Source organism: Camelus dromedarius, chromosome 2 (assembly GCF_036321535.1).
Source record: "Camelus dromedarius isolate mCamDro1 chromosome 2, mCamDro1.pat, whole genome shotgun sequence".
NCBI lineage: Eukaryota > Metazoa > Chordata > Mammalia > Artiodactyla > Camelidae > Camelus > Camelus dromedarius.
Genome location: NC_087437.1, coordinates 87,988,714 through 88,001,245, shown reverse-complemented (window position 1 = coordinate 88,001,245; position 12,532 = coordinate 87,988,714). Strand labels below are relative to the sequence as shown.

At 34.1% G+C, this 12,532-nt stretch overlaps 1 protein-coding gene and 1 long non-coding RNA gene across 7 annotated transcripts in view; one reads left to right on the top strand and one right to left on the bottom strand.

Annotated features, from left to right (window-relative positions):
• Positions 1-10,281, top strand: part of ZNF654 (zinc finger protein 654) — an 85,807-nt gene extending 75,526 nt beyond the window's left edge. The window contains exons 7-9 of one of the 2 annotated variants that reach the window (XM_031457509.2): positions 1,456-1,597; positions 4,747-7,093; positions 7,675-10,281. In XM_031457509.2, the coding sequence (XP_031313369.1) occupies positions 1,456-1,597; positions 4,747-7,093; positions 7,675-7,682 (2,497 nt within the window). In that variant the 3' untranslated portion in view covers positions 7,683-10,281. Of the gene's footprint in view, positions 1-1,455; positions 1,598-4,746; positions 7,655-7,674 lie in introns of those variants that run through there. The other variant, XM_031457503.2, reaches the window with a different exon arrangement.
• The window catches only part of LOC116154746 (uncharacterized), a 57,885-nt gene that overhangs the window by 42,341 nt on the left and 3,012 nt on the right, over positions 1-12,532 (bottom strand). For all 5 annotated transcript variants that reach the window (XR_010384807.1, XR_010384804.1, XR_010384806.1 and 2 more), the window contains exon 2: positions 7,042-7,123. This is a non-coding gene — a long non-coding RNA (uncharacterized LOC116154746). The remainder of the gene's footprint in view (positions 1-7,041; positions 7,124-12,532) is intronic.

Sequence of the window (12,532 nt, the reverse complement as noted above, 5' to 3'; positions counted from 1 at the left end):
AGAAAGTGAAAATAAATGAAGCACATTAACTGATACTGAGGAAACCAACCTGGAAGAATGCCCAGTATTCAGCCCATGTTTCTATTGCTTTTAACACTGTAAGTCCTATTGAGTAAGTACTAAATCAAGGAATCTGGGAGGCTGGAAACAGTTCAGTTTAGCAACCCCTGTAGAAATACATACGAAAAATTAAAAGGCCTAAGGTGGCAGCATTGAGAAAGTATGATATAACTGCGGACAAGAATACAAAGAATGCAAAACAAACAGGTTAGAACCAACCAGGTTAGAGGAATGTTTAGTGTCAGTGACTGTGACTAGGAAAAATAATCAATTTTGCAAGGAATTAAATTTGATCTGAGTGGGTTAAAGTGATAGAAACCAATCTAAATTGAGATACCCAGGTATGGAAACTGGGGAAGAAGTCAGAGCTAGAGATTTGGGAGCATGATGTGAAACCTGGTGAGCTTTCTAAAGGAATATGTGTGCAAAAAAAAAAAAGTGAGTGGTGCACTGAAACTTATGTACACTCACACAGCTAGTGTGAAATGGAATTTCGCTTTTACTTCCTATGTTGCCATCACTTTTTGTTTTGTGTTTTCTGTATTGTCTCTCTAAATAGATGGTGTGCACCTTCATGATGGTAGTCAAGCTGTCCTAAGATTTAATAGCTGTATGCTCTGGGCTCAAAGTACACACTCAGTAAATCACTTTTTAAAAACATTTTTTCATCAATTATTTTAATACTTTTAGATTATGATGGATTATGTAACTTTTGTGACACTTTTCAAGGAATTCTACTTCACTAAAATGTGATATCCAGATAGAACATTCATATCTTAGGATTTCCTTTGCCTCAAAACCCACTGCTCCTACCTTATTCATCTGGTAACCTTGGCCATATTTTAGAAGAGAATCTACCTGTGAAATATTTTAAATGGTCCATAGCTTATCCTTTTAAAGGTATTACATCTTAATGGAAGAGCAGATGATCTAAATGTAAAATTTCAGAATCAGTACTATATTATACTTACACTTTTAATCTGTAGTACTTTTGGTATCTTAATGGATTGAAAATGAAAAATATAAACCATTTCTTTGCTGAAAGTCTGCAATGTTGATTTCTAAATTTGCAAGTGGGTATTAATTAAAGGCCACAGTTACTTTTTAAAAATAATATCATTAATATTAGTACCCGGGGATTAGAATTTGTTTTGATCAAGTACTAAAGATGCCTTAGGTCACTGCAAAATTGCAACTTCTGATCTCTCCTTTCCCCCCAGTTTCTGTTAGTCCCAAATTGGGAGCAAAAGTAGCTTGGGGTTTAACTTAATATCCATTTACACCCACTTTGTAAACATCCCAGCCCAGGGTACTATAGAATCTGGGAAAGATAGCTGATGTCTGTATTTGAATAAACTGTATTTTTGATATTTCTCTTTTTTTTCTCATTTACAGGGAGTTGATTTTCATATGGAGTAAACTTCAGCTTAAGTCTAATCCTTCAAAACAAGTTTTTGTAGATCAATGCTACCAGCTTTTAAGAACAGCAACTAATGTGAGAGTCATATTTCCTTTCATGAAAATCATTAAAGATGAGGTAAATAGGATATATTTATCCCTTCATTTTAAATGAAATTTAAATGACAGTTCACTGAAATTTGAATCTCTTAATGATAAAATTTATTTGATTACATAATTGAAGAAAAGGAGGACTTTAAGGCCACATTCTCCATGTATTATATCCTCCCCTCACCCCAACCTCAAACTCCCAACATAGGTGCAAAGGGTGTACATAAATGAAAATAACTGAAAAAAAAGAGAAAAAAGGTCAATTTAGTGTTACATAAAGTTGACTAGGGGAATAATTAATTGCTTCCATAAGAAGCTGTTGTCTCTTTTCTTACAATTAAGTCTGTCCCTTTTTATTCTAAATCCTGTTTCTACATAGAATCTTAACTAATTTGCAAATGAACTTTGTATAACTATAGGTAATACCTGCTCAGTGTCCTAGAGAAATACAGTTCATAGTTTTTAGCCTGGTGTTTAGGTGAAAAGGAACCATGAATTCTGAGGCATTTTTGAAACCTAAGGACAAATTTTTCATGTGTTTATTTAAAATAATAGTAAAGACCCATTACCTATTTTTAAAAATAGTTCTGAAGCAAGTTTTGCCACTTGCAAGTGAATAAAAATCTACATGATTCTTACATAGACATGAAAGTGGATCCTGCAGATCCTTCTACTTTCTCTCCTCAAATATGAATAGAACTTTGACTACAAAGATAGGAAAGATAAAGCTACCCTACATTTTAGGTAGCTCTGTTTAACTGAATCGTTATGTGAGTTACTTTTAAATATATAAGGAGACATCCACTAAATAATATTTTTTATATATTTATGTGTTTATCACATTCATTATCACGTCACTCATTAGATGTAATGACCGTGCAGTGATCATATTCTCGTGATACAAAGCAGCATTATATCAGATGGTTTTTGTTTTATTTCTCATTTTTTTTTGTGCTAACTGCATTAATAGCTTCATTATTAAATAGTAAAATGTCATTCAAATGCATTGTCAAAGTTTACCTCTCTCCTCACCAAAAACTGGAGGAAAAAAAACAAACTATGCTGTAGAATACTTCTTAATATTGGAAGTGCATCAGAATCACCTGTAAAACTTTTTAAGAAATAAAGATGTGTCCATCTTTTTTTAACATATGACTCTCATTTGTACCAAAAATTGAGAGGCTTTGTTATATAGAACGTTTTCATCTAGGTGAAGTTCAGCCAAGCATCACAGAGCTTTCTCATTTTCACATGTCTGATCAACCTAAGAATACATGATAAGAGGAAAAATTCAAAGATGAAATAAGTATTTGAATTTTTTAATACACTCTACTAAAAACATTTTTATCTTATGGACTAGATCAGTCACGTGCCTCTGTGCTGTGAAAAGAGGGACAGGCAATGCTGTGTGAGTTCAGGAGGAGGCGTTACAGATAGCATATTGGAAAAGGCTTTACAGAGGAAGATGCTTTCAGCTGGGTTTTAAATGATAGATGAGGATAATATGAATATTTTTAGAGGAGTTTGTAGTTTATAGAGCTCCTTTTCCTCATTTTATTAGTTAGTTCTCACAGCTGTCCAGTGGCAGGGAAATCTGTGGACGTGTGTAGAACATGGAACTAATCAGAGTTTAGTTTTTTTGGGGTGGGGTTGCTAGAGATCCTGAAGGGACTCAATACTAGACAAAAGCTGAAACTTCACTCCACAAATAGACTGGAATTGTTAAAGGATTTCAGGTAAGGAAGTATCCTGTTCCTTTTTGTGATGATCCTGATGTTCGTAAACTTCAGCAACTGGGCACATTACAATTTCATGAGGAAAGACAAAGAATGTAGATAAAACTTTGGAGAAAGAATGAATTGTTTTGAAGCAATGGATTTGAATTTGCTTTATCTGGAAAGTGTAAATAGGAATATCTAATTGTAACAGACAGAAATAAGAAATTTGAATTCAGAAAAGGATTCCAAGTTAGCAATGGTAGATTTATAGGGGAAAACTAAAGTCAGTGGAATGAATGATCTCAATCATTCTGCAGACATTTGTTCAGAGGTCACTGTATGCCATCTCCTATGCTAAACACAGGATAAACAAAAAATGGGACGCTATCCCTGTGATTTGGGAATTCAAAGCCAAGCAGAAGGGGCATAGACAGTTATAAAACAGCATATATGTGCTCCTAGGAAATAAGTGTAAGTTATTTTCAGTGGAAAGAATAGGGAGTGTTTAACTGTAACCCAGGGCAGGAGCCAGAATGAATGAGAAAAACCTTCAAAGCAGAATTGATTCTCAAAGAATGAACAGGAGATGGGTAGGAATTTACCAGCTAGGGAAAGCAATGTGCAAAGTTAAGGTCTCCTTGTGGAACTGTAAGTAAGGGTTACATAGCATGTAAGAAACTGAGAGGACATGAGGCTGGCAAGGAAGTGTTCCTCTTGGTCATTTATAATATACCACATACAGGCGGTATGACACACACATACACACTTTTAAAGACATATTATTTTATCTCTTTCTATTCAAACAAACATTTAGATCATTCCAAATCACTAGAGGCGTTATTTATAATTTGAATTGAGATGGATAGACAACAAATTCCCAACTAAAAGCTGATGCAGTTATCTCTGAGTCATCAGGAAAAGTTTCAAAGCTTGAATTATTTTCAGTTAACTTCCAGTAGGTTCATTATTCTGATACCTTAATAGATTTGGAAAGTTTGTAACTGTCCTGTTCATGTGGTTCACACTTCTCCCCTTATTTGGATAAATAATATTATTTAATAAGTATTATTCTGCCACACAATGTGAGGTTGGTGCCTTAAAACAGGGTCCTAGATTTGTAAGAAGCTTCAGTCATCGTAAGTTTATGAAGCATTTTGTATTTTTAATCACCATAAGGTTGTGAAGCATTTTGTATTATGGTTAGTAGGGCTTGTCGGACTTGAGAATTAAATAAATTGGAAGCTTTTTAAAATGCTACCTTTCCAGTTATTCTCAAGTTTAAAAAGAAAGATTTATTTATATATTAAGGAGTTAAGCAAAGCTACCCATTGAAGAAAATGCACATTTGGAATATGTGTTTATTCAGCTTTAATTTCAGAGTTGTCTTTTAAAAAGATAAACTAGTAAGTGTTAATAATTTTTAAGAAGGTATTTAGTAGTAATATTTTTCTTTTCATAGGTGGAAGAAGAAGGCTTACAAATTTGTGTTGAAATATGTGGTTGTGCTCTACAATTAGACCTTCATGATGATCCCAAAACAAAATGTCTAATTTATAAAACAATTGCACATTTTTTGCCAAATGATTTGGAGATCCTCAGGATTTGTGCACTCTCAATATTTTTTCTTGAACGTTCCTTGGAAGCTTATCATACTGTTGAAGAACTTTACAAACGTCCAGATGAAGAATACAATGAAGGCACAAGTAGTGTTCAAAACCGTGTTCGTTTTGAATTACTTCCGATTTTGAAAAAGGGATTGTTTTTTGATCCTGAATTCTGGAACTTTGTAATGATTAAGAAAAACTGTGTAGCATTACTGAGTGATAAATCAGCAGTTAGATTTCTAAATGAAAGTACACTGGAAAATTCTGCAGGTAATGTGAAAAAGGCAATGGAACAGCAAAGTTTAGATGAAGGGCTTGACTCTCTTACAGATCAGAGTACTGGAGAGCTTGATCCTGACGATGTATCTGGAGTGCAACCAAAAGGTCATATTAATGCAAAGAAAAACGTTACAGCTCTTAACACTTCCAAAGTAGATCATAACGTCCCGAGGCATCGGTGTATGTTATGTAACAAGGAATTTCTAGGTGGTCACATTGTAAGGCATGCCCAGGCTCACCAGAAAAAAGGCAGTTTTTCATGTGTAATATGTGGTCGAAAATTTAGAAACAGAGGACTTATGCAGAAGCATTTAAAAAATCACGTTAAGAAAATACAGAGACAGCAAATTGCAGCAGCTCAACAGGAGGATCAGGAAAATCCTGCTTTGGAAGAAATAAATTATTCTGATACTTTCATTTCATTTGAAAATGGGAATTCTGATAATAAGGATTTGGAAGTAGAGACCATTACTGCTTCCAGTGATGGAAACAAAGACACCATCCCTGTGCACGTGGCTGAATTCATTGAAATTCCCGTAAGTGTATCGGAAGATGTTATTGAAAACATTATTGAAAATGGCAGTCCTGATACTTCTTTAAATAGTGTTGCGGAGCCTTTACCTGCGTGTGTGGATGACTATGAGGAGGAAGAAGACGAAGAAGGTGATTATGAGGAAGATGATTATGACCTGAATCAAGAAACTTCAGTACTTCATAAAATCAATGGAGCTGTGTGCCATCCAAAAGACATATATGCGACAGATCAAGAAGGAAACTTTAAGTGCCCTGCTCTTGGCTGTGTCAGGATATTTAAAAGAATTGGTTTTCTGAATAAGCACGCAAGGACTGTACACCCAACTGATTTAAATGTGCGGCAAACAGTAATGAAGTGGAGCAAAGGAAAATGCAAATTTTGTCAAAGGCAATTTGAAGACTCTCAGCATTTTATAGATCACCTTAATAGACACAGCTATCCAAATGTGTACTTTTGTTTGCATTTTAATTGCAATGAGTCATTCAAGCTGCCATTCCAACTTGCTCAGCACACAAAGAGTCACAGGATATTTCAAGCTCAGTGTAGTTTTCCAGAATGCCATGAGCTTTTTGAAGATCTTCCTCTGCTATATGAACATGAAGCTCAGCATTATTTAAGTAAAACACCAGAATCATCTGCTCAACCAAGTGAGGCAGTTCTTTGGGATGTTCTCACAGACTCAAGTTCTAATCATCAGGAAAAAGACTCATCTAGTAATGAGAAACAAACTATTAGTCTGCCAGTTTCTACTAGCAAATCAAGAAAAGATTCTACAGAACCAAAGACGTGTATAGAAAGTATGGAAAGGAAAACAGACCGTTTAGTTCAGAATGGAAATGAACATTCTGGTGACACTATTTCTGGTATAAGCTTGATAGACCAAAAGATGCCTGACATAGAGCCAAATTCTGAAAATAACTGTAGTATTAGTGATTTAGTCAATGGACACAGTGGAATAGAGCAGACACCTTTAGTTTCGTCAGATCCCGCTTTGAAAATTGATACAAATAGAATCAGGACAGAAAACGGTTCCATTTTACCCAGTGTTGTACCACAAGAACACAATATCCTGCCAGTATCTCAGGCACCTTCCAAACCAAATCTGACAAGTGAACATACTTCATATGGCTTAATTTTAACAAAGCCATATGTCAGACCATTGCCTCCCAGTTACCTTGATGAACGGTACCTTAGTATGCCAAAACGCAGAAAATTTCTGACTGATAGGGTAGATGCCTGTTCTGATCAAGATAACGTTTGTAAAAAATCAGTGAAAAGACTAAGATGTGGCAAATGCCTGACCACCTACTGTAATGCAGAAGCACTTGAGGCTCACCTTGCACAAAAGAAATGTCAGACACTCTTTGGATTTGATTCAGATGATGAAAGTAAGTCTTCTATCTTCTCAGTAGGTTTATCTGTAGAAATAGAAAATACCATAAATCTTTAGGAGGTTAAAAAACTAACATTTGTATAACACAGATAATAAAGCACTACCTCATACATTAATTCCTTTTAACCATACAACCACCATGTTGTTACTATTCCTGTTTTATAGATCAAGCAACTGACATTCACAAGTCAAGTAATGTGCATAGGCCTAGGCCTATGAACTTGTGGAAGCCAGAACTTGAATGGTTTTTTCATACTTTTGGATCATGCTCTTTAACTGTATCTGAGGCGTTTCTTCATTCCAAGTTTCATGTAATAAAAGGTCTAAGACAAAGTAATTATGATGGAATTGTTTTTCATCTGCATGCTGGAATGTAAACCAAGTTGAGCCTCTATTACAAAAATAAAAATAAGAACCAGATAATAATTGAAAAACAAAATTGAACAAAAGAAGAGCTTGCCTTTCTACTAATACTAATATTCTTTCAATGAGTAAGGGTATGAACAGGAAATCTAAATTAGAATTCTAGTTGAAAGTCTATAAAATTTGAATTAACAGACGTGTTCTGTTTTACAGGTGCCTGATAAAAATGTTTCAGAAAGATCTGTCGATCAAGCAGTAGTGTGCAAAAAAGCACTACAAGAAAATGCATCATCAGTTTGCTATTTCCCTGATGGCCTTAATTTTAGAGCGGTCTTGGATTACTAAAGATAAAGACAAAGCACATTTTCTAGAATGAACTCACAGAGGAGATGTGCTGGTTTAGACTCCAAAAGGGTTATTTACAAAACTCCCAAAGTACCAGTTATCCAGAAAACCACATTTTTTAAGAAGTTGATGATCGATAGCAGCATGTTCAGTTTCGCTTATGTGAGAAACGTGTTCAACTAGACAGAATAACCAGCTATGGCCTTACAGAAAGGGAAAAACTAACCCATTCTAAAAAAAGGGGGAGGGTTGGTTTACAATAAACAACTTCAAAAGTATTCTACAAATGGGATTTGTTTTCTTGTCATGCATAATCAGATTATGTCCTCCTTCCTGGTCAAATACACTTTAAGGAACCATTTCTGTTTGGTTTATTATAATTTAGAAACTGATAGATGAAAATTAAACTTGATTTATCACCATGCTATCCATAAAAGATTGTGACTTGTTTCCAGGTGATTGATTAGATCAAAGTTCAATGAATGACATGTCAGCATTGAAAATTAAAAAATAAAACAGTACTTTGCTAATAAGCTTTAGCTCTTGACAGAATCTTTCACTTTCCATTTTTGTAATACCAATGAGTTATATTTAAAAGGAAGCAGCGTCAGTAGAAAACATACAGTCAGTAATTTGGGAGAGATGAGAGGAATCTAAGACCATTAAGGCTATCTTGGTTGAAGGAAAACACTGAATTGCAAATTAATTATTCAATGTGAATAATGGTATAAGCACACTGGGATATTTCCGTTTGTACGTAGAGTAGGGTTAGGACATTACTTGATGATTCTTAGTAAGGTCCGTTAGACATTAATGTGTTATCCAAGTACAGTCCTCTAAGAATAACTGGCTGAAAAAAACATGCAGCCGAGAATCATTAAGAATTCATTGGTTTTATTCAGTTAGGAGAGTTAATTCTAAAATAAGCTGTATTACTCATGCTTTCTTATTTCTGGTAAATTTGATTTGAATAGTAATTTTTATATATAAAAGGAAATATTTACACAAACATTTGCACAGCAAGAACACAATAAGGTATGCTGATGCATTTATTTTCCTTAATGACCAGTAATTTTCCTAAGGAAGATTTTAATTTAATAAATTGTAAAACAAAAAAGTTTTTAAAAATATCCTCTCAGATGTGTTCCACTTGTACAGTCTCTAAAAGAGGATGCTTAAAGACCTCCTTTTACCTAATAGCGTGTTAATCGATAGCAGGGGTAAAATGAACAAAAATGCAAAGGCAAATTCTTTAGAAACAGAGCTATTAATATACCAAATATTCCAGTTATTCTGACACATTCTTGTTCAAAGCATATAATCTCATCAAACTCTATTATAAATTTTTTAAACATTAAAGCATTTTGAATGAAGTTACTGAGGAAGTGTGACTTTTCCTCCAGGGTAGCATCCAAACTTTATTAAAATAGGATTACTAGATCATGGCAGATCACATATTCAAACAAACCCTCCCAGTTCTATTAGTTTACTTATCACAGGCATTCACCACTATGCAGCTGATAGTCATGAATCCATTCCAATCAAATCAGGTTTTTGTTCTGTTAATGTAGCCTAAGTTAGGCTGTGGAATTTACATTTAAATAACATAAGTAAACACAACTCCTAACACAGTTTAAAATCCTTTAAGGTCAACTAAAGAAAAAAGTGTTTTCCATACTTCCTGATACTAAAAATGTAATACTGGAGTTCTATTTCAGTTCAGTCTAAAATACATCATGTAATAAGAAGTCAGTTTGGAAACTAGTTCAAAGGGACAATGAAGTTTTTTTGAAATACAATTTCTGCTTTGTACATTTTTCAGAAGTTTAAAATCACAGCTTAACATTTTATCACATCTTTAACTTTTAATTTTTTCTAAGTTGTAACTATTGACATAAATCCATGTCTACAGATTGTTATTTTCATTCATTTTGCAGTTCATACCAAGATGTTTTTAAACATAATCCACTTGTTATTTTTTTGTCTTTAATTTGAGGTTTTATTTCTACTTTGTGTTGCTAAGGGAAAACTGTTTCTGGAACTCTAAGGTCAAATGGGTTTATACATAAACCAATAAATCATAAATCAAGGAATGTTTTACGAAATTCTATCTGACCATTGTTCTAACCTCTTTATATGTGTATCAAATAATTGCCGTTGAAAGAATGTGTACATTTTCTTATGTATGCCTTATAAAACATAAATGTACATCATTTTGCTTTTATAGGGTGCATAAACTTCCAACAGTTCTAATGTGGGGTTCAGAAGATAAGGAAACTTTCTTCTTATCCCTCAAATTCTTCTCATTTTCTTTTCTACTTCTGTTTTGAGGATATGTTTATCTTACATGGACCAAGTTTCAATTTTTTGTTTTTAAATAAAAATTTCCTTTGAAACATTAAATATTAACTTTCTGCTGTTTCAGTAAGGTAAAAAAAAAAAAAGCAAATCTGAATTTTTGCTGCTCAGATACTATGGAGAAGATAGAAAAGAACCTCCGTGGACAAGGACACTGGTACTTTGGGCTTTAGCCATATTCGTTTTTTTAAAAACACCAATTATATAATGAATAGATAACTTATAACACTGAACTTGTGATTCTTCTCAAATCACACTTGAAGGTTCAGCTGTACTCCTTTCATGTTTGGTTTAAACTGTAGTATGGATGAAAAACCTAAAAGGGATGATAGTGTTTATTTTTTAATTTATTTGGTACTGTAAAACACCTTTTCAGAATGACTAAATGCTGCATATGCATTTTGGGACTGTTAATATGTGAAAGATATTACAGATTCAGCAAGAAAGGAAATTTGTGCTTCCTTGTTGAACATTAAATTATTTTACTTTGCATTTTATAAGAGTACAAATTAAAACTGAGCCATTGAACTGCAATAAATCAACAATAGTGTCTCATTTCAAGAAATTTTTTGTACTGTACATAGATTTGTTCAATAAAACATTGTCCTTGTTGGTAATGAAGTGTTCAGTTTTATGTAGCACATTGCTTCTGAAGGAATTAGACTTAAGGTATATATTAACTAAGAAATTTCTGTTTCATAAGAGAAGGAGGTATTACAGTTAATATTACCATATTCAGATTATTGAGTGATTTTAAAAAACAGAACAATATAGTTTACACAAAATAGATATTTTTAGACATTATTTAAAGTAATGTCCATGTTCAGATGTAGGAATTACAAGTTGACAGAATGCTGGTTACTAAAGTCATTTCGAGTAAATGGTTTCAGTGTGATACAAGGCCCTCTGCAAACTTTGTAGGTGGAAGACAGACACCAGAATCACCAAAAGCAAGACAGTAAATAGACTGATCTAGACTGGTAACTCTCCAGGGATGTAAAGCCTCTGGCGGAACTTAAAACAAAAAAAGGCTGGGAAGTCACTTTGAAATAAGATGTAAATTTTGAAAATTACTTCCTACAAAAGCATTTCAATGGCAAAATGTTGAAGCTGGTTAGTGATGTGTATCTAAAAGTGAGGCCCTTGGGTGGGAGGGCTCCTACTCTTGGTTCTCTTACAAAGGAAAACCCCCTACACTGTTTGCTCTAACTTGCAACTTGAAAAAATGGGGGACAGAGTAGAAAGAGCATGTCTTTGATGCGAAAGAGCACTGGAAATGAAAGAATAATTGTGTTAATTACAGTGATGTGTACATATTATAAATGCTATGCTTTGAAGAACACCGAGAAAGTTACTGAAGCATTCTAGATCTAGAATTCTGCATCTATGATTTATGGTCATATGATCTTAGACTATTAAATGTATTGAGGTGTTTAGATAAAATAATTGGGGTTATCTAGTCTTTCCATTTTTTCTTTTCTGAAATTTGAGGAATGCTGGGAAGCAATCAAATATTAAATACACTTCCAAGATAAACAAATTAGACTGCTTTCATAACATAAGATCTAGACTGATTTCAAGAATCAGCTGCTAACAAGGCCAGAAGTTTGGGCTGTATATCAATATTTGAAATGGAGGCAATCCAGTATTACACTGAATAAAAACTAAAAATGGGAGAGAGGCTCATGCCTCATTTATGGGTACTGCACACTGGAGAAGAAATGGTTTCTGTTTTACTAAATCACTGTGTACCAGCTACTGTGTATGTATCACCTCAAATTGTTAAAACAACCCAAAGGTAGATATGAACACTGCTTTTTAGACACCAAGGCTCAGAAAGGTTAAATAACTTGACTAAAGTCACACAACTAATAGTTGGAAAGATGGGACTGAAAAAAGCCAATGTTTCCTCCTCAAACCGTGGTGCCATGCAGTTTTCCCTCCAAGTGTAGGGCATGAATGGATCTACTATACTCAAGTGGAGAGGGTTAGGCTTGCCTGAGGATCAGTGATTTCAGAGACAAAGTATGTGGTCTGGTACAGACATGGCTGGTTGATGTTTCATTCTCTCCTACCGGCAGTGATTCTTCCAGGGTGCTCCCCGGAACAGCAGAAGAGGCATCACCTGAGAACTTGTTAGAAATACTAAATTTTTGATCAGGTGCAGTGCTAATCAGTCATTTAAGAAGTCTTCCTGGTGGTTTTGATACACACCTAGGTTTGAAAACCACAGATCTAAAGAAACAAGGTTCTTCATGTTTCCCTGGAAAGTAAACTATTAAATTCATAGAGGCTTCTTAGAAACTCAGTTTCCAGGACATTTAAGAACTTCCCTATCAACAGGTACTTAAATAATTTACCACTGTTG